The sequence below is a fragment of the Aquila chrysaetos genome, chromosome 21, assembly GCF_900496995.4.
Source record: "Aquila chrysaetos chrysaetos chromosome 21, bAquChr1.4, whole genome shotgun sequence".
In the NCBI taxonomy this organism is placed as follows: domain Eukaryota; kingdom Metazoa; phylum Chordata; class Aves; order Accipitriformes; family Accipitridae; genus Aquila; species Aquila chrysaetos.
The window spans coordinates 24,694,481-24,719,183 of record NC_044024.1 but is presented as its reverse complement, the minus strand read 5'-3'; the positions used below and the strand labels follow the sequence as shown (position 1 = coordinate 24,719,183).

Below are 24,703 nucleotides of genomic sequence, written 5' to 3'. Positions count from 1 at the left end.
AGACATGCCACAGCAGGACTGAACACTCATAACCTTTCCAAATCAAAGTGCATTAGGCACATCAAATTTTAGGCTTAACATGCTATACCTGATCTCCCCCATCTCAAAAGGACAACAGCTAGAGCTGATATGGCTCCAGGCACAGAGCTGGGGGGCTCCCCTTGGCACATAGTGGCTTTTATTGTTCTGAAATGCTCTGTTGCGTAAAGCCTGTCCTGTGTTCTCCCTGCTAGACAAATGGCTGGTTATGCAGCATGGCAGAGCTAAGTCAACCTTAGCTTTCGCTAGGTATCAGAGCCCTGTTGTACCGTGGAGGCAGCCCGTCCTTTTCCCAAGCCCCTGCTTGAACCCACGCAAAATCATTCATTGCCAGATGCCCAAGGTAGGTTTGGGAACACTTTTAAAGAGAAGTGCTGAAGGGTTGATCAGCAGAGATAAGAATCAGAGGTGCCATTGAGAAGCCAGGGTCAGTTCATAGGGGTTGTTGACAGCCTCTGCTCTTCTCCAGAGGAGCCAAGTTGCCATTAACTCAAGATCTTAGGGTCAGGATTGAGACTTACACCTGTCGGTATCAAGGATTTCAGTTCTATGTGAAAACAGTACTGCGCCACAGAGTGCCCTCCTGACACTGCCCAGCAGTCACTCTGCTAAACTCCAGCCAGTACTGAGCCCAAAGGGCACACACTCATGGAAGGGTTGCAGGAGGACAAATCTGTTTCCTTGTGAACAGCAGGACACGAGTGCACTCACCTCCTCCCAGGATGAGAGTTGCTAGCTGCCACTGCAGGACATACTTCAGGCACTTGCCCACTCCCTCAGGTGTCATGTTGAAAGAGCACATGGGATCTCCAGCGATGGTGTCTGCCCCCAGCTGCAGCACAACCGCATCTGGGTTGAATGCGGCGTACACCTCCTTCAGCACGCTGTGGAGAGAAGAAGTGGTGGGGGTTACCACAAACGCAGGTCAGAGGGATGCTGGTGGCATGGCCCTGGTCCCTCAGATCCACCGATGCCTCTCAAGGTTCCCGTGTTTTCTATTCCCACCCCGCTCATACCAGTTACGCTCCCTCTGCTCCCAGTCAGCCTTCTGCCTCCGCTACTCTCCTGCAGTAAGTTTAGCTCTCAAAGTGCTCATCACAAGGCTGATAAAGGTAAAAGCATCACAGAACCCAAGGGAGGGGGATCTAGTCCTGATCAGCTTAGTGGCAGCATCAAACCACACGTTTCCACTGGCCGCCCTGAACGGAAGGCTGCAAGCCAAATCCAGGGGCTTTTCTCCCCTGTAAAAGTCACAGTGAAGAGCAGGGTCTGGCAAAACAACAATCCTAAACTCTCAGACACCTCTCACCAGGACAGGACAGGATGAACAGAGGAAGGCTCTGTCTAGGTTCTTACTCTCCTCTCTCCCATATGGCTCTTGAGGCAGAAACACATTTCCCCTGGCTCTAGCGGATGCTGGTGTGCAGCAGGGCCAGTGTCCTGGAGATAGTTTATTAGAAGTATTCTCTCTTGCAGAAGGCAATTGGGCATGTCAGACATTTGGCTTTGCTCCAGATTTTTAGTATTACAAACACCACAAAGGGAATAATCCTGTTCCCAGCACTATGCTCCAAAGCCCCAAATAAAAGGCAAATAATGGAAAAAAACCATGTTCCATTCACAACAGTGTTTTTATTTTGCTGAAGTAGAAACAGATGCGATCCCTGGAATAAATGCTTTTGCCTTGGTTAAGAGAACCTAAGAATCACCAGTTCTTATTTGATATGCAATTAGAAACCACTGCGGTGCCAAACAAGAGAGCTGCTTCCCTGTGACAAAGAGCTTGCATTTACCAACATTCACCCCAAGAAACTTAGCCAGTCACTGCACCCAGACAAGGAAACTCACTGAGCTTGGTGGGGTCTGCCAAGGCAGATGCCTGCAGAGCTGAGGCCATCAGCTCTACAAGCACCACAAATTTACTACTGGATTATAGGCACCACTGGGAAAAAACTCGACCTGTGATGAGAAAAACTCTGGGAAAAAACTCACCACACCACCCCCCGAGACCAAATATGTAAGGATTTCCATTCAATATGCATATTCACCACGGGTATGGCAGCACAGCCTGAACGTGCCGAGAGCCTGGTCCCAGCACCCCAGGTGCCCAGCAGGGCCAGGTAGCCAACAGCTACTCACACCACTGTCCTGGTTTCAGCTGGCATAGAGTTAATTGTCTTCCTAGTAGCTGGTATAGTGCTATGTTTTGAGTTTAGTTGGCATGGGTCAGCAGGTGGTGAGCAATTGCATTGTGCATCACTTGTTTTGTATATTCCAATCCTTTTATTATTACTATTGTCATTTTATTATTGTTATTAATATCATTATTAGTTTCTTCCTTTCTGTTCTATTAAACTGTTCTTATCAGAACCCACGAGTTTTACTTTTTTTTTTTCTGATTCTCTCCCCCATCCCACTGGGTGGGGGGAGTGAGTGAGTGAGAGGCTGTGTGGTGCTTGGTTACCAGCTGGGGTTAAGCCACAACATGGTGTGACTGAGCTGGTCTCCCTGGGGGATGCTGCCAGAAGGGGAGAAAAGTCCTGTTCCCACTGCCTTATCCTTGGCTGCCCACTCCTTTCCCCTCTTTTCCTTGCCATGAACCAGTTCAGGGAGTTAACCTAGCAGAAAACTAACCCTGCTAAGCAACTTTTTGCTAGTTCAGCTCTCTGAAACTGCACACTGTGGGATCAGAGGAGCTCCATCATAAGCAAAAGGAAAGGGCTGGGAAGGATGGATGGTCAGTTTGGCTTTATTGTCAGCTCAAGCTTGTAGCCTGCATGCGTGTGAAGATCTGTCAACATGTGGACAGGGCTGAGACTGCAGAGCAGTCCTTCCGCTGATTTCCTAAAACACCAGAAAGAATTACTCTGTTCCTGAGCACAGCATGGGGCAAGAAGGGGGCTAAGCTACCCTTATGCCTTAACAGAGATCCCAGCAGCTACAGACAAATGCTGTCATGTTAAGGAGATGTTTATCATTTAGGTAATGTCTGCAATGTGCTTTGAAAATTAAAAGCCCTGGGAGAGAGTGAACTTTGTTTAAAACTCCTCATGCAGCCAGCAAAAACCTGCAGGGATGGGCTAAAAGACTCTTCTCCATCCTCGCTGGGAGACCTTGCTGAGAAGTAGTAGGAAGCCTTGGCCTGAAGTAAGTTTCAGTGGGAAAATAGTAGAAGGACTCGTGATAGTGATTGCATTTTGATGGAAGTGGCTGCCCTTGCACAGTGAGACTGGTGAGAGGGCAGGGGACCCCCAGTCTTTGCTAGCGAGAGGTAAACCTTCCTCTGTTGATGTTATTTCACATGCATCTGCCTGTTTCTGGTGGATCCGTGAGGAATGTAAAGCTTCCTAGGGAAAAAGTGAGCTGTTTGAACTGGCCAGTGTTAGCTGCTTGTCTAGCAAAAGTAGAGGACCATGTCCGAGGGAGATGGGGGAAGAGGGACCCAGAGACAGCTCACAGGAGCTAGATGTGCTTTCAGAGGTCTGAGTGCAGGCAAAGAAAGCCCTCACCAGCAGCAGCGTCAAGAAGCCCTACACTGTTGGAAGAAAGACAGTTTAGTCCTCCTTACTCCAAGGAAGGGTAGTACAACGAGGGCCTTGGGCGGAGGTGGAAGCCCCTCTTATCCATCCTGTCCTTGACATCTGCAGAAAAGAGGCTGACTTTGGGTCCACTTCAAGAAGGAAGCTTATGCCAATTTGACTGCTCTTTCCTTGGCACTGTGATTTTCATCATCTGCCTCAGTTTGCTTAGCTTGGTGGGACTGTGTGGACAACATGGCCTGGTAGCTGTCAAAACATGAGTGGTGTCGTGGTTTAACCCCAGCCAGCAACTAAGCACCATGCAGCTGCTCGCTCCCCCCACCCCTGCCCCCAGTGGGATGGGGGAGAGAATTGGAAAAAGAAAAAGTAAAACTTGTGGGTTGAGGTAAGAACAGTTTAACAGAACAGAAAAGAAGAAACTAATAATTATAATAATAACAATAATAAAATGACAATAATAATAATAAAAGGACTGGAATATACAAGTGATGCACAATGCACTTGCTCACCACCTGCTGACCCATGCCCAGTTCGTTCTGGAGCAGCGAATCCCCTCAGCCCCACTCCCCCCAGTCTATATACTGGCGTGACATCACATGGTATGGGATATCCCTTTGGCCAGTTTGGGTCAGCTGTCCTGGCTGTGTCCCCTCCCAACTTCTTGTGCCCCTCCAGCCTTCTTGCTGGCTGGGCATGAGAAGCTGAAAATTCCTTGACTTTAGACTAAACACTACTTAGCAACAACTGAAAACACCAGTGTGTTATCAACATTCTTCTCATACTGAACTCAAAACATAACACTACGCCAGCTACTACAAAGAAAACTAACTCTATCCCAGCTGAAACCAGAACACACCGTCAGAGCTGCAAGCCTGTCTGGGAACTCCTGATACACCTCCCTGCTAATGGCAAACTAATCCCAGCTAGAAAACTAACTTTGCATCAAGATGCATCGTGAGCATGGCAAAGATCCCTCATTGCCTCACAGCTGCAGGTGCAGGAACCTCTGACCTGTGACAGCTTGCTCCAGTGGGATGGTACCCCCATCACTGCAGCCAGGGCACAGCTCAGCCAGCAAGGACCACGCAATCTGGGCTGTGCACTCACTTGGCACATGTGCAAAGGGATGTTCTGCCCCCTTTCTGTTCCTGAACTAACAAACAAGTTCAGGGAAGTCTCGGTGAGCGACTTCAGGCCACGAAGACAAGGTGACCCCAGTGGTTCTTTTCTGGCTCTGGCAGAGCAGCATGCCAAGGCAGGGCTGCACTGCCTGCCCTTGTGGCGGAGATGAACAGATGTTGCCCATTTTCACACTTCTCCAAGCTCTTTCTTTCAGCAGTATCCAATTCACTGCCCCCCCTGCCAGCCCCCGAAGGAAGCAGCTGACAGAGAATTCGCCTTTTGTTACCTCCAGAGAGGTCAGAAGAACAGCTAAAACAGTCAGTGGCTGACAGGGAGGATGGAAGAGAACAGGCTTCTGCAACTGCTCAAGGAAACCCAGAAGAGCAGTCAAAATTTCACAGCCCCAGTGAGATTGCCACTGGAAGAGGACCAGTACCACAAGACGTTTCCTCCCATTGGTGTCAGGAGATGGCCAGCGGCATGGGAAGGAGCTCCCCAAATTAGAGGGCTTTCCTTTACCTGGATATACAGGCAAGATTGTGACTTACACCTCCAATCTCCAAAAAGCTGTATCCAAAACTCACAAATCAAGTTACATCTGCTGTCACCTTAGCAGCAACACATGGGCCTGCCTGCTCTTCCTTCTGCCCACGCTGCAGGCAGACAAGACCCAGTGCTGCCCAGGGCCCTGCTGCTCTCAGAGCCAGCAAATGCTCCCCATGCCAGCTTGCCTCCTAGCTTCCATGAGCCTGCCACCCTGCTGCTGACTGCCCCACTCTCTACACGTCCTGGTGAGACCCATGACATGCCAAGGTGACAGCTGCACCAGCAAACACCACAAGCCCTGTCTGTAAGCTGAGGAAAGCAGCCAGACCAATTTTGTCAGCTGGAAAGTGGGTTTGAGCTGGGGGTTGTGCCCAAACACAGTGCGCACATAATGCCTGCCAGCACAGGCACTCAGAAAGCTCCATGATCCACTGGGTTAAATTGGGCCTTTTCCCCACGTTAAAACTTGGGACCCTCCAAAAGAAAGCAGGGGTCTAGAATTTCAGCCCAAGTTTCAAAATTTCATTCCAAACCATGAAAAACTCAGAACATGACATTTCTGCAAAGTTTGTGGAACTATGGACATTTTTTAAACTTTTAGAGTCTGGAGGAACATTTAGGATTTGTGCTCTGCTGCATGACGAAAAGCAACCAATGAAGTCCAGATGGTGGGCTAGGTCTTGCATTCACCACGTGCCCCGTGCTGTATTCAAGCCTTACAGCAATAGGAAGTGGAAGACCAATCCCTTCCAAGCAGATTCCAAATCCAGCTGTCAGTCACATCCCTAATCTCCAGAGTCTCCCAACAGCACAGTCACTCTGGGGTCAGTACTGTTCAGTACCTACACCCAAGGACTAGATTCAGAACTGGCCTCATATTATTGCAGGATTTCCAGGCCACATGATGCTTTTCATGCCATGCGCACCCGCTCCCCAAGAGTCTCCATTTATACCTGCACAACATGAAAAAGCCCTGCTAGACGCTGACAGTCATGTAGGAATTGCTTTTTATCATGCACTCCAATTTTGACTTAATTTTCCCCCACCGCTGTCTGCTTTAGAATGGCACTCCTCTAGGAAGAGGCCACTCACCTCTCCGCCAGCCTCCTCCCCAACACTGAAATGGGGAGGAAGGATGCATCAGTAGATACCCTCGACCCATCACAGCCAGGAACAGGCACAGCTGGATGCACTGTGAAAGCAATACTGCAGCCTCCCAAGAAACGTCAGTCTCTGCTTTTAGCCTTAATCCTGCAAGTGGGAAACTTTTGCTTCAAAAGACAAAAAAAAAAAAAAAAAAAAAAAGAATAGTCTAGTCTGGGTTTTCCCATCTGGGGGTTGTCTAAGGGCTTCACAAGAGGCACCAAAAGAAAGACAGCCAACCATCAGGAGGCTGAAATTGGATCTACAGAGAGCCAGGCTGCCACCTGGGACACTGTAGGTGCCCACATATTGACAGAGGTTGAAAGCCCTTGCTTAGAAGGATTAAAAAAAGAGTATTATTTTTCAACTTGTCAAAAGCCTGCAGAATAGGAAAAAGCAGATTAGATCAGAGAAGGGGGAACTGGCCTTGCTGCTCCTATATCATGCCCCGAAAACTATCAGCCTCACTCTGTCTGTGCCACTGTGGGCAGCAGGACGAGACCCCAGCCTGTGGTCCCAGCACCAGGCAGTACCACGCAAGGTACACCACCTATGGTGGCTGAGTCCAAAGGAATCGAGACAGCTGACTGCTGGGATGCAACACATTCATCACAGCAATCCTGTTCTCCTTTACTAAGACACTGTAAACAGAGAAACAGTGTTTTCTTTCTAGATAGTAGGCAAGCCTTTGGTGCCACAAAGGTCCCGCATGCTTTCCTTGCAAGTGACCCATGTTACTAACAGGTTTCTCCACCGGCATAATGGACACATCACAACTTCCATGCAAGCAGATCTTTGTCACACAGTCCAGCCTGCACCGGCTAAAGCAGAATTTCACTAGATCCATCCCTACACACCGCTAACACAGCTCCCCTGCATCACCTATAACGACAGGCCAAACAGCATTCAGATTTTGGGGTGGGTTGGTTTGGTTTTTTAATTATTGTTTTTTTACATTCTGGACAATACTAGAGGACAAATAGCTGATTAGTTATCTCTTTCAGCTATAATTAATTTCGAGTTTATCAAGCAAACTACTGCAGCCATTTAAAATAACTCAGATTTCTCTTTGTCTTTGGAGCAAAGATAATGCTTTTGAATGTCTCTGCATTATTTCTAAGTTACTTTTCTGCAGTTGGAATGTTTCTCACACATTGTATTTTTTGTAGTCTTCAAAAGGTTAATATTTAAACTCCAGATAAAGTTACTGACATCTTTTCAGAACTAATTTCATTCATTAATTTGGGCAGTTTTGGAAGATGATCAAGCAAATCAGCTATTCTGGATGCTTACAGTTAGCCAGACCCATCATAACTTTCTCTTTTGATGGTGAGACTATGTGAGCAGGTAGGGTCCCAGAGGGTTCTTAGTGGGAACATGCCTTAGACACATGTCTGCACCAGCAGAGCATACCACAGAAACTCAGCATCCAGCTCTTGGTGCTGTCACTCTCACGGCAGCTCTGAAACTTTTCATCCCTGGATGCCTTTGTCTTCAAAATTTTAAAGACATCAGACTTTCCATTAAATAAATAAATAAATAATGTCACACTTTGGTCCCCTTTCCATGCAACAGCTATTTGTAACAATGTACTTTAATCAGAGCCCTTGTCATTCAACTTCCAGAAACAATATGCAATTATCTGTGTGCCACACCACCTCCAAAGCAGGATAGGAATTTATCTACTAGAACAAAAGCGATCAAACACAAGCACTGTTAATTTATAGAGAGGCAAGTTCAAAGTGCACACAGTCTGAGACACCAAAGGCAAACTTCCTCCCCATTTATTTATATTGCTGTGCTGCAGCAGGTCAGCCTCCACTGAGACCAGGGAGGCAGCTGTCCCTGGCACCAAGGGAGGTGAGACTGTTTTGCACAGCGTCTCCCTGGCTTTTTGCTCTGGGGATGCCTGATCTGGCAGCACCTCAGCAAGGAGCAGAGGGCTGCCAAGGAGCAGGTCTCCTCTCACCAGCAGGGGACACAGGAGAAGAATACAACAAAATGCTCTGTGCAGAGTGTAGTCAGCCTGCAAAAACCTATGTTGGAGGGAGTCACATGCTCCAATCCCACCACGGGTTTGGGAGGCACAAGCAATCATCCTCAGACATCAGCTGGAGGAGACACCCACAGTCATGCACGTGACTGTCTCCTGGCCAGGACAGAACTCTTTGTCTTTGCCCATGAGATCTCAAAATTTCTTTGTAGATACTTTGGTTATATGCAGCTTGGAACCTATGGTAGCTTTTGATGTCCTTCAACTGGGAACATATGCAATGGGCTACTCCTGACTGGGCTCCTAACTCCTACTCAGCCCCTAAAGCTGCCCTGCTCTTTGGAAACATGTCCCTTGGCAGGAAGAGGGCTGCTCTACCACCAGCAGCGACAAGCACCAAGAAGCTAGCAGGAGGCATGGCCACAGCACGATTGCCCTAACAGGCTAAAAGTCCAGAGCAGTTTCAGCCCTCAAGTGTTAGAGATGAGAGGTGTATGTGCTACAATGTCCTGCAGCCCCACGCTGAGGCTCCTCTCCCCTTGAAAAGAACAAGCCCTGCAGCCCAGTTCTGACATGGGCAATGGCTTGTGAGGTCCATCACCAACTGAGTGACAGAGGAGCCTGCTGGGAGGCAGCTCAATCACCAGCAGACATTCAACCTTCAGCCTTTCATTCTTCCAGCAGACAAAAGGTGTTTGGAAAACACTTATAGCTCAGCCCCAAGCATATTTCCCATAGATGATCAGGGATCAGAGCATTTATTTGAAGAAAAAGCATCTAGCCCTAAGTCCACAGAAAAAAAGTACTTGTGCCTTCTCAGTCTCTCCTTAAACACACAAGGCTGATGTGTGGTAGAGACCCTCCAGCCACCCACAAACGCCTCTGTATATTCGATTTGCCTAAGGATTCAGACAAGACCTCTGAGACCTCTTAAGATCCGTGTTTGTTGTAATCAAAAAATGTAACAGAGGAAGGGGCAAGCCTTAAGGAAGGACTGTAATTAAAAATAGTAAATAAACAAAATCTGTGCAGTCTCTGTTCTGTAAAATCCCATCCAAGCAAACTGTATCAGAGCAAGAGGGCTTACGTTTCACAGATCTGGTAATACTTCTCATCCTGAATGCCATCTTGAATAGGTACATTCACGCTGTAATAGCGACCTTTCCCTAGGCCAACATCTGTCACATCACCAGTGCCTGAAAAACAGAAACACCCCATGGTTAATTACAAGGGAAAGGAGGTCAGCAGCAAGAGAAATGTGTGGGATGTCTCAAATGAGAGCAGAGAGCCAGAACCTTTGGCACAGTTATGGAGAAGTCCACTTGCCACCACCAATAAATGAGGAGTTGGATGAACGTGGTTCCCGCCTTCTGCCCAATTCTGTCATGCAACTTTCAAGGGCTGCGGGCGGCCGCCCAGCAGTATCTCTGCCCAGAGCTTAGCCACAACCAGAAAGGGGGGAATGCCAAGCATGTAGTTCCCCCTTCTTTCCTTCTCCTGGGTCAACAGGAGAGGCAGTGAGACACCTCTGCTGGACAGAAGGGATGGGACTTGCCTTTGCTGGGGCCTTATCAGTGATGCGTGAACCAAATTAGCACAAACCTCACAAGTTCGACTTGCCTGGGAAAAATCCTGGTGAAAACTTGTGCAGAGAAACAGTCATGACTTTCGAAGTGAAACTAAAGGCATCTTCAACTCCTATCAGAAAAGAGAAAAAAAACTTTCATGCATCATTCACATAAATGACAGAGTCTAAACATGCAAACGAGCCACTTGATAAACATAGGACAGCAAGCAGAGCAGGAACAGAATGAACAAAGCAGAAAACCAGATGTGGCTGAATAAATCCATCCTTAATCAATGGAGACCCGAATTCAACTGCAGCAAAGGTCACAACTGACATGAATTTGGCAGGTCTCATGCTAATCAGTACTGAAGGGATCTCAATACCTCAGGTCAGTGCCCACATTAGCAGCACTCACCTGCACTGCTTGGCCTGCAAGGCTGGGGGAGGGAGCAGAGCAGGAATGCCTTGGCCAGACCTTGGCTCTGATTAGAACCAGAGCTACTGGGCTCTCTTGCTTTTTCTCAGCACTGCTGCAGTTCAACAGACCTTTCCTTTTCCTTAAAGACATATTAAAATAGTGGGGGTGGGGAGGGAAAAAGAAGTAACAGGAAACTTAACAGAAACCAAGTGTGGGGGGAAAACAGAGCAAAATGAAACACACCATAAAATTTAGGAGAGCAGGAAATGTTAAATGGTGTTGAAATAATGTCCCTGAAGGAGAGAGCAGTTTCAGCAAGGCCAGCCCTGGCTTTAGTTTTATAGCATCAAGCCTTCTTTTAAAAGCACTGTTTACTACTGACTGCTTCCCTCTTGCACTGGTGGCATTAAACAGTTAAACACTGTCAGCAGCTGTTCTGCCCAGATGGGAGACAAGGGACTGGAGGAAGTCCTTGCTGGAAAGCCACTGGCAGAGGGGATTACTGGAATGGGAACACGCCGTTTGTTGCTTTAGGTACGGTACAAGACTGCCGCCCAGACCCTCACAAGAGGTCTGACGAGCAGCACAGGGCAAATCCATAAAGCAGGACAAGGCAGAAATGGATTGAGGGAACTTGACTGCACTGAAAGGAGGCAAAGCCACGGCTGTTGCAGCAGGTAAAGCCCTACTGCTCTGACAGGCCTTGACTTCTCCCACTCCTCCCCCTGAGTCTGTGTGGCTGTGCTGTTTGCAGCCTGCACTGGGCCTTACCATCCCCATGATGCAAATCCAAATCGATATAAAGGACACGGTCAAATTTCTGTCGCAGCCGCAGGATCCCCAAGACAGCATCATTCAGGTAACAGAAGCCAGAAGCTTCATCTCTGTGAAAACAATGTCCATGAGGTTGAACATCGCCTACCCTGCAGCATCCCAGACCACCTCACTGGGGTGACCGGGAAGGCTCCCTTGGGATCGGTAAGTACTAAATACCTTTTTTAAACAGACTGTTTGCTTCCCAGGACAGTGCTAATAGCACAGCTCAGTGGCAGCAACACTGCTAAGACTTCTTCTGTTACAGGCATTTTATAAACCATGCAATCAAGATAAAAGGGAACAGATGATTTTTTTAAAAGCCATCCCTCCTGCAAAGAGCAAGAAGGCTCAGCTCAGCCAAGCTAATCTCTCTCCTTTCTCAGCAAGCCATAGCGGGACCCATATTCAGCAAAATGCTGACCAGGAAAAGGGTCCTGATGAGACGTTGCCATTGCTGGCATTTTCACACCACTGTTACACCTCCAGAGTTTCTCTGCCAGGTCAGAAAAGTCACTGGAGCAAGAAGACAAACCCGCACACTCATGTACAAGTTGTTAGGGTAAGACACGTGGTTCATGCTAATTTCTGGGGCTCCTCAGGGAAACAGAAGAGCACTGCAAAGGCCAGTTAGCTGGGGACAGGAAGAGTGCTGTCTTGTCTGCATTTGCAGACAGGCCTCATGTTTTGGGAGATAGGGGGCACAAGTTAAAGTAAAACATACTTCCATGGACAATGAGGAAGCCATGGGAACAAATTATTTTACCGCTTCAGAATCACAGGATTCAGGGACGAAATTTTTACTTCCTCTCCTGTTGTTCTGGAATATTATTGACGTTACAGCTCAGAGCAAACAGCCACCCACAAAACATGGGGAAAACTAGAGGTCAGACCTGCACTGTTTCAAACCTCTTATTAAGATACCAAAAAAGACACAAAACAATTTGGACACTGTGTTGCCAGGTTCCCATTCTCTTCCAAATTGGGAGCGACACCAATCATTTGCCTCTCCACAGCCCTTCTCTATGGACTTTGCAAAACCAACTCTCATTTGAACTGCCAGAGATAACCAAGTATTAATGGATGGCAGGACACCTCTGAATGTATCTGCCCCAGACCTGCACTGCAGTCCATGACAGCACCAGGACTGGGCAGTAACCAGCCTACTCTCAGGCCTCTGCCCCACTCTGCATCTTTCCTGTCTACCTCCTGCCTTCCCTCACCCCTCTCACACCTTGCTCTCTCTTCCTGCTGGATCGACGCACCCTGAGGGTTCGCAGGCAAGCTGGGAGCTAGGAAGCAGGGTTCAGACACCAGGTGAGAAAACACAAGGGAAGAGATTGTTTCCTTACTTCTTTGCATGATGCCACCCTCCAGGCCAGTTAATCGCTACCTTGCACTTGCCGTCCAGCAGGCACTGGGCTGCAGTGATGGTGGCTCCTCCCACAGCTGCTGCATACTCAAAGATCCCTTCTGTAGCTGGACAGTCATAACCTGTGGGTAAGAGTCCGTGTGTCAGACACAACAGGCCTTTTCCTCTGGGGGAAGCATATTCTCTTTGTTTTGAGCTATCTCTCTTTAACCACTGCTCTAACTTTCTATTCAGGGCACAATGAAAAAGCCACGGCAAAAAAACCTCACAACAGGTACCAGATTTGGACTCACACAGCAGATTTAGGGGGCATAAGTAGGAAAAAAATTGTATTGAGTTTGCAGGGCACGTTTTTTGTAGCCGGGGGGCTACAGGGTTGGCTTCTTTGAGAAGACACCGGGAGCTGTACCCACGCCAGACAGAGATGGCTCCAAGATGGATCCCAATGCTGGCCAAGGCTGAGCCCATCAACGACGGTGCTAGTGCCTCTGGGGTAAGATATTTAAGAAGGGGGAAAAGTTGCTGCACAACAGCAACTGCAGCTGGAGAGAGGAGTGAGAATATGGGAGAGAAACAACCCTGCAGACACCAAGGTCATTGAAGAAAGAGGGGGAGGAGGCGCTCCAGGTGCCAGAGCAGAGATTCCCCTGCAGCCTGTGGTGAAGACCATGGTGAGGCAGGCTGTCCCCCTGCAGCCCGTGGAGGACCCCACGCTGGAGCAGGCAGATGCCCGAAGGAGGCTGTGACCCTGTGGGAAGCCTGTGCTGGAGCAGGGTCCCAGCAGGACCTGTGGATCCATGGAGAGAGGAGCCCATGGTGGAACAGGTTTGCTGGCAGGACTTGTGACCCCGCGGGGGACCCACGCTCGAGCAGTGTGCTCCTGAAAGACTGCAACCCATGGAAGGGACGCACACTGGAGCAGTTCGTGAAGAACTGCAGCCCGTGGGAAGGACCCACATTGGAGAAGTTCATGGAGGACTATCTCCCATGGGAGGGACCCCACGCTGGAGCAGGGGAAGAGGCTGAGGAGGAAGGAGCAGCAGAGACAACGTGCAATGAACTGGCTGCAACCCCCACTCTCCATCCCCCTGGGCCGGTCAGGGGGAACAGAGGTAGAATTGCTGGGAGTTAAGTTGAGCCTGGGAAGAAGGGTGCATGAGGGGGAAGGTGATTTTAGTTTTGTTTTCAATTCCCACTCTCCTAGCCTGTTATTAATTGGCAATAAATTTAACTAATTTCCCTAAGTCAAGTCCGTTTTGTCCATGATGGCAAATGGTGAGTGATCTCCCTGACCTTATCTTGACCCACAATCTTTTCCACTGTATTTTGTCCCCTACCCTATTGAGGAAGGGAAGAGAGACAGCACATCTTGGTGGGCACCTGGAGGCCAGCCAAGGTTCACCCACCACATAAATCAACAATCAAAATGTTTCCTTGCACTCAGAGCATTCACAGATGGGTCTTGAACCAGCTTCTGATCTGTGTGCCTGGCTAGCCCGACCTACTGGTCCCTCATAGCAATCTTGCAAAACCACTCTCAGTTCTCTGGCTACTCTATCAGGAAAGCCCTGACACGGTCACTGAAGTATGTCCCCCCTAAAAACAGACAAACACAAAGGAGACAGGCCTAGGTACGCTGTAGGTCTATAGCTAGAATATGATCTTCACCTATTCCTACAGCAGTCTCCCCAGAGCCGTTCCCCGGCAAGGCATGACCTCAGGGCTGCTCCTCTGCCGGCAGACAGATCAGCTTCAGAAATGTAAAGGGCAGATCTAGGGGAAACTCATGAGATCAGTGCAGAATCTGGACCACTGCCTCAGTGCTGGATCACTCCTCCTGTTCCTGAGACTAAGACAGTACCCACAGCCACCTCGCCTGCTTTAACTACTGCATTGCTCAGGCTGTCTTAAGTCCAGGCAGGCAAGAGCGCTCTGCTCAAGACGTAAGCAAGTCACCAGGCAAACAGGAGCCACTCTGGTCCCTGGCTGTAGCTTCAGGCTGTTGTTCACACGTGCCCTGCACCACAGCAGGCTTGCAGCTGCCAGTCTCAGCTCTGTTCCAAGGGCAGGACGTCAGAGCTTTCTGTCCTGTCTGAGATCCTCAAAGCAGTAGCAAAAGGCACTGGCTCCTGGTATGCAAGGGACAGGCTGAGCTGCATGGAGCAGCAGTGTGAGGCTGACAGTACCCTCTGCTGGCAACAGTGAAAATGCCATCCTGACAGGTGACCACTGGCTAACAGGGTTCAGCAACACCCCATCAAAGAGTGTTCCACAAACAGCCCCGCAGCCCACCTGAGCTTACCCCTCAGTCTAACCTCAGCTCCAGCAAAAAGCATCCTGGACCTGATACTCAGTTAATCTCTCACTGAAGATACATGTCCTTACCCAGTCCATACTCCACGGACTCCGGATGGTCATCATCCCCCTCCTCACTGACCTTCTGCAGGTGCTGCAGGTAGGCATCCGTGTGGAAGCTCGCCATCTCCTCCATGGAGGCCACTTTTGGCTTGACTATCCTAGGCAGAGAGGAGGAAGGGAGTGCATCAGGACAAAGACTCCAGGGTTTGGCTGGAACATCCAGCTTTAACCTCCTCAGACTAGGAGCCTTCTTTTGGCAGTTACTGTTGAAAAAGCAAAAAAAACCCCTCCTCCTCTCGCACCAGACTGTCACTTTGAGTGAGAAAGCTGCTCAGCTGAGCTGGAGTAGGCCTTTCCCCCAGCTTGGCACTGTCTGCTGTGCCCACCCCAACGACGAACACATGCAGATGCTGCCAGCACTAACCTTTCTACTTTGCTTCAAGTTTTTTTTCCCCTTTCTGCATGTTCTCCCAGTTTGAGCAATCCCCAGCAAATCCAACATTCTGGTTACACACAAAGGAAATAACAGTGAAAACATCCAGGCCCAGCCCAGTGCTGCACCAGGACACCAGCCTGCTGGGTCAAGAGCTGAGCAGCACCTCTTACATGCTCTTACCTCTGTCTGCATTCAAATCAGAGACTGGCTCTGTCCTCAGCAACTCGCATATGACCTTTCCCGGGTCTGGGCACTTTGCAATCTGCCTAAATAAATCTTGCGACATGCTGAAGCCCTCTCCAAACCTCAGACTCTGTGAGCGCACGCAGGCAATGCAGCACAGCTCCATTGCTACTGGAGGAATGCAAGAAGCTCCCACCTCTAGGCTAGCCCAGGTGCTGGGCACTTCTCACCCCACGTCAAGGCAAACAGCCCTTTGGGTCTGCCTCTCTAATGGTACTGGCAGCCATTTCCCAAGCACATTCTACCAAAATGATCAGAAAGAAGAAAATCCTTTTAAAAAAAGTCCCAATAGGACTTTCTGGCCCTGCTGAACTGGAGCGTGGGACTTTTTTTAAGAGTTTATAAGATGCTACATAAGAGAAGCTGAGCTAAGCCCTTTTTTTTTCTTCCTCTTCATATCCCCCAGTGTCAAAAGCCTAACGGGGCAGGAAGCTCTCACTCTTCTGCCTCAGACCTCATCTTGTCTTCTCTCCTGAACAGCACCAAGACCTCACGAAAAGTCTCCTAAATCAATCTCAACACAGGAAAACAACATGGTCCCTCTCAGCATCAGCACTGGCCAGTGGATTTGGAGAAGCACCAACAAGGATGGTTGTATTGGGTTTGTGTGGCAAGGTTTTGGTAGCGGGGGGTTACAGGGATGGCTTCTGTGAGAAGCTGCTAGAAGCTTCCTCTATGTCCGACAGAGCCAATACCAGCCGGCTCTAGGACGGACCCGCTGCCGGCCAAGGCCGAGCCAATCAGCGACAGTGGTAGCGCCTCTGTGGTAACATATTTAAGACGGGAAAAAAAGTTGCAGCAGGCGCAGAAACAGCAGCTGGAGAGAGGAGTGAGAACATGTAAGAGAAACAACCCTGCAGACACCAAGGTCAGTGAAGAAGGAGGGGGACGAGGTGCTCCAGGCGCTGGAGCAGAGATTCCCCTGCAGCCCATGGTGAAGACCATGGTGAGGCAGGCTGTCCCCCTGCAGCCCATGGAGGTCTATGGTGGAGCAGATATCCACCTGCAGCCCGTGGAGAACCCCACGCTGGAGCAGGCTGTGCCCCGAAGGAGGCTGTGACCCTGTGGGAAGCCTGTGCTGGAGCAGGGTCCCAGCAGGACCTGCGGATCCATGGGGAGAGAAGCCCATGGTGGAACAGGTTTGCTGGCAGGACTTGTGACCCTGCGGGGGACCCACACTCGAGCAGTGTGCTCCTGAAGGACTGCAACCTGTGGAAGGGACCTACGCTGGAGCAGTTCATTGAGAACTGCAGCCCGTGGGAAGGACCCACATTGGTGAAGTTCATGGAGGACTGTCTCCCGTGGCAGGGACCCCACGCTGGAGCAAGGGAAGAGTGTGATGAGTCCTGCCCCTGAAGAGGATGAAGCAGCAGAGATGTGTGATGAACTGACCGTAACCCCCATTCCCCATCCCCCTGCGCCGCTGCTGGGGGTAGGTAGAGAATCCGGGAGTGAAGCTGTGCCCAGGAAAAAGGGAGGGGTGGAGGGAAGGTGTTTTGAGATTTGGTTTTATTTCTCATTACCCTACTCTGGCTGATTGGCAATAAATTAGGTTAATTTTCCCCAAGTTCAGTCTGTTTTGCCCCTGACGGTAATTGGTTGAGTGATCTCTCCTTGTCCTTATCTTGACCCACAAGCCCTTTGTTATATTTTCTCTCCCCTGAGGTGGGGGGGAGTGATAGAACAGCAAGATAAGGACAGTTTAATAAAGTGAAAGCAAAGGTTGCGCATGCGAAAGCAAAGGAAAACAAATGATGTTATTCTCTACTTCCCATCAGCAGGCAATGTCTGGCCACTTCATGGAAAGCAGGGCTGCAGTATGCATAAAGTGGTTGCTCCAGAAGACGAAAATGCCCCCCCTTCCATCTCCCTTTACTTAGCTTTCATAGCTGAGCTGATGTCATATGGTATGGAATATCTGTTCGGTTAGTTTGGGTCAGCTGTCCTTGCTATGTCCCCTCCCAAGATCTTTGCCACCAAAACCTTGCCACACAAACCCAATACAATGGTTTCTACACCATCACTTCTGCTTAGAGCCATGAGAGCAGTGGGTGACAGCGTGCTCTATGGAGAAAGCACAAGGCAATTTGCAGTCCATCAGACCAGAAAGGGTAACCATAAGTTACACCTGCCATAATTAGCATAAGCTTGTCCATTTAGCAAAACAAGCTAACCTTCCTTAGATCCTAGAAATACACACTGCGTGGGCTCCTATAATCACGCTACCAGCAGAGACAGTGTAAGACCTGCAGTTACTCAGTATCTTCCACACCTTAGCAGAGAAGAAAATATTCTCTTCACAGAAAACGGGAGCACTTACGTCATCTGGTCAAGTAAGGAATATGCTTCGATCAACGAATGTACCATACTGGCCTAAAAAAAGAAGATTAAGACCGTGAGAACAGCTCTACTGTAGGAGACAAGAGCACAGCAACCAGGGGCTACATGACTTGCAGCGAAGGTGTAACTGTAACTTCTCCCAGCAGCACAGCTAAACTGGCACCAGCCTGAGCTGGGTCCCTGGAGAGGGTCTCCCCCGCGGAGAGTGCGCAGCACAGTGGGGCCGGGGGTGAAGACTTCCCGGTGTGTCAAGAAAAGGCACAGCAGTGCACAGCTTCTCGGGGCGGGGGACCTGGGAAGTGTAACTTCTGCGTCCCAGGCACCCGCTCCCGCCCCAGGCAGTGGGAGGAGAGAGACAGGTTCTGCCTCTGCCCCCGCCCTCCTCCTGCCCCGGGCCGGCGTGTCCCCCCCGCCCCTTCCCCCAAGCTCCCCGCACCCTCCCGCCGTCCCAGCTGCCGGCAGCCTCCCCAAAGCCCCCGGACCTCCCGGCAGCCTCCCCGGGGTCCCCTCCGTCCCCAGGCCTCACCACTGCGCTCCCAACGCCCCCACGCCGGGGTCCCACAGGGCCCGTTAACCACACGCACGCACACCCCCGCCCCGCCAGCCTCCCGCCCCGGCGCGGCGCTGACCCGCTTGGGCACTTTGCAGAGGGAGTCGCAGAGGGCCACGTACTCCGGGCTGTACACGTAGACCGGCGGCACCGCCGCCATCAGGGCCGCCACGCCGGGAGGCCCGGCGCTGCCGCCCCCCCGGGACGGGGAGTTCCGGCCCCACTGCACGCCGGGAGCAGCCGCTCCGCCCCACTGCACGCCGGGAGCCGTAGTCCCCGCCCTCAGGGGCACCAGCGGGGCAGCCGGTGCTGCCTGCGGGCCGTGCCCGTGACCCTCCCTCCCGCCCTGCCCAGCCCAGCCCAGCCCAGCCCAGCCCGACCGGGCGAGGAGAACAGCCGCACGCTGCGTTAGAGACATTTTATTGGGGGCCCCCACCCCACAGCTTGGGGGGGTGGTTCTTCTTTAAAAACGTAGTAACTGTAATTAAAAAAGGCCCGAAGCCTGCATGCACCCACCCGCCCGGCCGGCCCCGGCCCCGCGAGGGGAGGCCTCCTGCCAGAGAGGATGCAGCCCGGCAGCCCACTCCCTAGAGGAGCCCCGGATGGTGCCCAGCGCTTTCTGCTGGGGCTCCCTGTGCACGGCCGGGGCCCTGCTGACCCCCGAAACAGCAGCTTCCTCGTGATTTTCTCGGGATGGAGAGAGAAGTCGGGCTGGGGCTTACAGTCTCTCCAAGCCTCCTCTGCCCGGGTCAGGGTTTACCAAGTGTGCAACAACTACAGAATAGCTGCTACCATGAGGAAGCGGCCCTGAGAGACAACCCAGGAACTGCTCTCAAGCCCAGCTTTAAGGCCAAGCAAACCTGGACATCAGAAAACACACAGGAGAACCTCAGTCGCTGAGGGGAGCTGCTCTAGAGCCAGTCAGATCCGCAGCGGAGCGACAGATCTTTGCACACAGGGCCAAGGCCACCCCCACGCCTATGAAAATTAGCCTGGGGAGCGCTAGTGACTGGGAATGCTGTAGACAGAGCAGGCAAACAGAGCGTGGCGCTGCAGTTGGCACAGAAGGGTGCGGGGGAACAGCATTGTCACCCTGCCAGCTCAAGAGATGAGCTCAGCTGGTGGTCATCACCCTCTCAGAAGGAGCTTAGCGATGGCATCCACCCAGCAGAAAGCCACATCCTTGGCACCTGCCAGAACAGATGTGGCAACCCAGATGGAGCTCCCACAAAAACACACAGCCATCCAGGCCTCAGGGCGTGGCAGAGCCTTGCACTGGTAAGGGACGGGAGTAGTGAGAACAGCCATGTGAGGTGTGACCAGGTGGATGATCTGCGCAGCTTGGTGGCAGAGCTACAGGAGGAAGCAGGAAGGTGAGAGTCTGAGAAAGACCAAGGGACTGAAAGACTCAGGGAATCTGAGAAAGAGATAGACTGGTGGAACCATGCTCTGCCCTCCCTCAGACAGAAACAGGGACAGCTACCAGAAAAACCCCAAGATCAAGGGGATCCTGTATCTTCCCCCCGCCAGGCTGAAGGCAGTAGCTGAAAGGAAAGGAATAAATGGAGGCAAGTTCACACTTGGGGCAGCAGGCAAACCTCCTTCTTGCCCACCTTGCCTTCCTAGGTGCCTCAGTACAAGTTTGAGGCTCTGGATGTGGAAGGCGAGTCAATGGATGATGGTCCATCTACACCAGAGGTGTTGCCAAGGTCAGAAAGGCCTACCCCACTGTATCATGAGCACTTCCATGAGGAAGATAAGATGGGTTATAGTTGTAGATGACTCCCTTCTGAGGGGAACAGAGGGTCCGATATACTGGACAGACCCTCCTCTTAGGGAAGCCTGCTGCCTCCCTGGGCCCGGGTTAAAGACATAACTAGGAAACTTCCTAGCCTGGTATGGCCCTCGGACTATTATCTGTTCCATGTCGGTGGCGATGAAGCTGCAATGCATAGTCCAAGGGCAATCAAAAGAGACTTCAGGACCCTGGCATGGTTGGTAAGGGAATCTGGAGCACAGGTTACTTTTTCCTCTCTCCTTCCAGTTGCGGGCAGCGACAGTGGGAGAAATAGACAGACCCAGTCTATGAATACATGGCTCCATGGCTGGTGTCACCGCCACAGTTTTGACTTTTTCAATAATGGGATGGCCTACACGGCACCAGGCCTGCTGGCATCCGATGGGATTCACCTTTCTCAAAGGGGGAAGAGGGTCTTTGCTCATGAGCTAGCAGGGCTCATTGACAGAGCTTCAAACTAGACTTGAAGGGGGACGGGGATAATATCAGGCTTGCCTGTGACAAGCTGTGAGATGACACGTCAGAGGTACGGGGTGCTACCAAGGGCCCTCAGCCTGTTGCTCTGAGACATACTGGGTGCACTGGAGCACACTTGGAAGTCTTATGGAGATGAGCCAGGGGCTCCTGAGCTAATAGAAGCCAAGAGGAAAACACCAGTGAAATACCTCAAAGGAACTAAGGTGTGTTCCTCTAAGAAGGTGACAGCCAACAGCCCAGCTGAAGCGCCTCTACACCAACACATGCAGCATGGGCAACAAACAAGAGGAGCTGGAAGCCACCGTGCTGCTAGAAAGCTATGACCTAGTTGCCATTACTGAAACTTGGTGGGATGAGTCCCGTGGCTGGAGTGTGGCTATCGATGGCTACAGGCTGTTCAGAAGGGACAGGTGAGGAAGGAAGGGCAGAGGGGTTGCCCTCTATGTCAAGAAATGGATAGATTCTGAAGAGCTGTCTCTGAAAAATAGCCACGAGCAGGTTGAAAGCTTATGGGTAAGAATCAGAGACCAAGGCAACAAATGGAAACTTGTGGTTGGTGTCTACTACAGGCAGCCCAATCAAGGGGAGCCTATTGACAAAGCCTTCTTACTCCAGCTACAGGAGGCATTGCACTTGCACGCTCTCATTCTGCTGGGGGATTTCAACCACCCTGACATCTGCTGGAAAAGTAGCATGGCAACCTGTAGGCAATTGTATTGGGTTTGCATGGCAAGGTTTTGGTAGCCAGGGGGCTACAGCGGTGGCTTCTGTGAGAAGCTGCTAGAAACCTCCCCCATGTCCAATAGAGCCAGTGCCAGCCAGCTCCAAGATGGACCCCAATGCTGGCCAAGGCTGAGCCCATCAGCGACAGTGGTAGTGCCTCTGCGGTAACATATTTAAGACAGGGAAGAGTTGATGCACAACAGCAACTGCCGCTGGAGAAAGGAGTGAGAATATGGGAGAGAAACCACCCTGCAGACACCAAGGTCAGTGAAGAAGGAGGGGGAGGAGGCGCTCCAGGTGCCAGAGCAGAGATTCCCCTGCGGCCCATGGTGAAGACCATGGTGATGCAGGCTGTCCCTCTGCAGCCCATGGAGGTCTACGGTGGAGCAGATATCCACCTGCAGCCCAGTGGAGGACCCCATGCCAAAGCAGGCGGATGCCTGAAGGAGGCTGTAACTCCGTGGGAAGCCCATGCTGGAGCAGGGTCCCAGCAGGACCTGCAGACCCGTGGAGAGAGAAGCCCACGCTGGAACAAGTTTGCTGGCAGGACTTGTGACCCTGCAGGGGACCCACACTGGAGCAGTGTGCTCCTGAAGGACTGCACCCCATGGAAGGGACGCATGCTGGAGCAGTTCATGAAGAACTGCAGCCCATGGGATAGACCCACATTGAAGAAGTTCATGGAGGACTGTCTCCTGTGGGAGGGACCCAATGCTGGAGCAGGGGAAGAGTGAGGAGTCCTGCCCTTGAGGAGGAAGGAGCATCAGAGACAACATGTGATGAACTGACCCCAACACCCATTCCCCATTCTCCTGCACCACTGGCGAGGAGTAGATAGAGAAAATCGGGACTGGAGTTGAGCCTGGGAAGGAGGGAGGGGTGGGGGGGAAGGGGTTTTAAGATTTGGTTTTATTTCTCATTATCCTACTCTGATGTGATTGGTAATAAATTAAACTAATTTTCCCCAAGTTGAGTCTGTTTTGTCCATGATGGTAACTGGTGAGTGATCTCCCTGTCCTTATCTTGACCATGAGCCTTCCGTTGTATTTTCTCTCCCCTGTCCAGTTGAGGAGGGCAGTGATGGAGCGGCTTTAGCAGGCACCTAGCATCCAGCCAGGGTCAAACTGCCACAGCAATCCAGGAGACTCCCGGAATGCACTGAGGATAACTTCTTAAGCCAGGTAATAGATAGCCCTACAAGACGGGATGCGATACTGGATCTGATGGTCACCAACACAAGCGAGCTAATTGGCGATGTCAAGATTGGAGGCAGCCTGGGCTGCAGTAATCATGCACTGGTGGAGTTTGCAGTCCTGAGGGATATGGGTCAGGTGAAGAGTAAAGTCAGGACCCTGTATTTTAGGAAAGCAAACTTGCAGTTGTCTAAGTAGTTAGTCAACAGGACCCTTTAGGAAACTGTCCTCAGGGACAAGGGAGCAGAACAGAGCTGTCAGATCTTTAAGAATGCTTTCTATAGAATGCAAGAGCTCTCACTACTCAGGTGTAAGAAATCAGGAAATGAAAGCGAGAGACTGCACGGATGAGTTGAGACCTGCTGGTCAAACTAAAGGGCAAGAAGGAAATGCACAGGCAGTGGAAATAGGGACAGGTATCCTGGGAAGAGTATAGGGATGCTGCCTAGTTGTGTAGGGATGGGGTCAGGAAGGCCAAGGTGCGGCTAGAGCTGAACTTGGCAAGGGATGCAAAGAATAATAAGAAGGGCTTCTATAGGTATGTCATCCAGAAAAGGAAGGTCAAAGAAAGTGTACCCCCCTGATGAATGTGACTGGCAAACTGGTAAAAACATGAGCAGAAGGCTGAGGTACTCAACAACTCTTTTGCCTCTGTCTTCACTGGTAACCTCTCTTCCCACACCTCTTGAGTGGATGGACCACAAGAGGGGGACTAGGGAAGCAAAATCCATCCCACTGTAAGAGAAGATCAGGTTCATGACCACCTCAGGAACCTGAACATACATAAGTCTACGAGTCCTGAGGGAATTGGCTGTTGTAGTTGCCAAGCCACTCTCCGTGATATTTGAAGAGTCATGGCAGTCAGGTGAAGTCCCTGGTGACTGGAAAAAGGGAAACTCTACCCTTTTTAAAAATAGGTGTAACAAGGAGGACCCTGGGAACTACTGACCTGTCAGCCTCACCTCTATGCCTGGGAAGATCATGGAACAGATCCTCCTAGAAGCTACGCCAAGGCACATGGAGGACAGGGAGGTGATTCAAGACAGTATGGCTTCACCAAAGGCAAGTCTTGCCTGACCAACCTAGTGGCTTTCTAGGACAGAGTGACTACATCAGTGGACAAGGGAAGAGCTACGGATGTCATCTGTCTGGACTTCTGTAAGGCCTTTCACATGGTCCCCCACAACATCCTTCTCTCTAAATTGGAGAGAGACTGATTTGATGGGCAGACTATTCAGTGGATGAGGAATTGGCTTGATCGTCACATCCAGAGGGTAGCAGTCAACAGCTAAATGTCCAGATGGAGATCGGTGACAAGTAGTGTCCCTCAGGGGTACATGCTGGGACCAGTACTGTTTAATATCTTAATCAATGACATAGACAGTGGGATTGAGTGCACCCTCAGAAAGTTTGCAGATAACACCAAGCTGAGTGATGCAGTTGACACACCTGAGAGAAGGGATGCCATCCAGAGGGACCAGGACAAGCTCAAGAAGCAGGCCCATATGAACCTCATGAGGTTCAACAAGGCTAAGTGCAAGGTCCCACGCCTGGGTCAGGGCAAACCCCAGTATCAATACAGGCTGTGTGATGAAGGAATTGAGAGCAGCCCTGCAGAGAAGGACTTGGAGGGACTGGTGGATGAAAAGCTGGACATGAGCCAGCAATGTGCACTCGCAGCCCAGAAAGCCAACTGTATCCTGGGCTGCATCAAAAGAAGTGTGGCCAGCAAGTCAAGGGAGGTGATTCTCCCCCTCTACTCCACTCTGGTGAGACCCCCATCTGGAGTACTATGTCCAGCTCTAGGGTCCCCAGTACAAGAAAGACATGGACCTGTTGGAGCCAGTCCAGAGGAGGGCCACAAATATGATCAGAGGGCTGGAACACCTCTCCTGTGAGGAAAGGCTGAGAGAGTTGGGGTTGTTCAGCCTGAAGAGAAGGCTCCACAGGGAGCCCTTACTGCAGCCTTTCCATACTTAAAGGGGGCTTATAGGAAAGATGGGGACAAACTTTTTAGCAGGGCCTGTTGTGAT

General features: G+C 50.9%; 1 protein-coding gene across 16 annotated transcripts in view; it reads right to left on the bottom strand.

Annotated features, from left to right (window-relative positions):
* The window catches only part of HDAC8 (histone deacetylase 8), a 46,585-nt gene that overhangs the window by 20,404 nt on the left and 1,478 nt on the right, over positions 1-24,703 (bottom strand). For 4 of the 16 annotated variants that reach the window (XR_005931063.1, XR_003920892.2, XM_029996944.2 and 1 more), the window contains exons 1-8: positions 18,559-18,695; positions 17,910-17,962; positions 14,938-15,173; positions 12,533-12,674; positions 11,139-11,251; positions 10,003-10,080; positions 9,470-9,578; positions 751-923 (exon numbers count right to left, since the gene is read on the bottom strand). Coding sequence is in view for 14 of the 16 variants with exons in the window: in XM_029996944.2 (XP_029852804.1) it covers positions 751-923; positions 9,470-9,578; positions 10,003-10,080; positions 11,139-11,251; positions 12,533-12,674; positions 14,938-15,173; positions 17,910-17,962; positions 18,559-18,639 (985 nt within the window). In the remaining 2 variants the exon portion in view is untranslated. Of the gene's footprint in view, positions 1-750; positions 924-5,827; positions 6,200-6,338; positions 6,518-9,469; positions 9,579-10,002; positions 10,081-11,138; positions 11,252-12,532; positions 12,675-14,937; positions 15,174-17,763; positions 17,783-17,909; positions 17,963-18,558; positions 18,697-24,703 lie in introns of those variants that run through there. The other 12 variants (XM_029996948.2, XM_029996950.2, XM_041119124.1 and 9 more) reach the window with 11 other exon arrangements.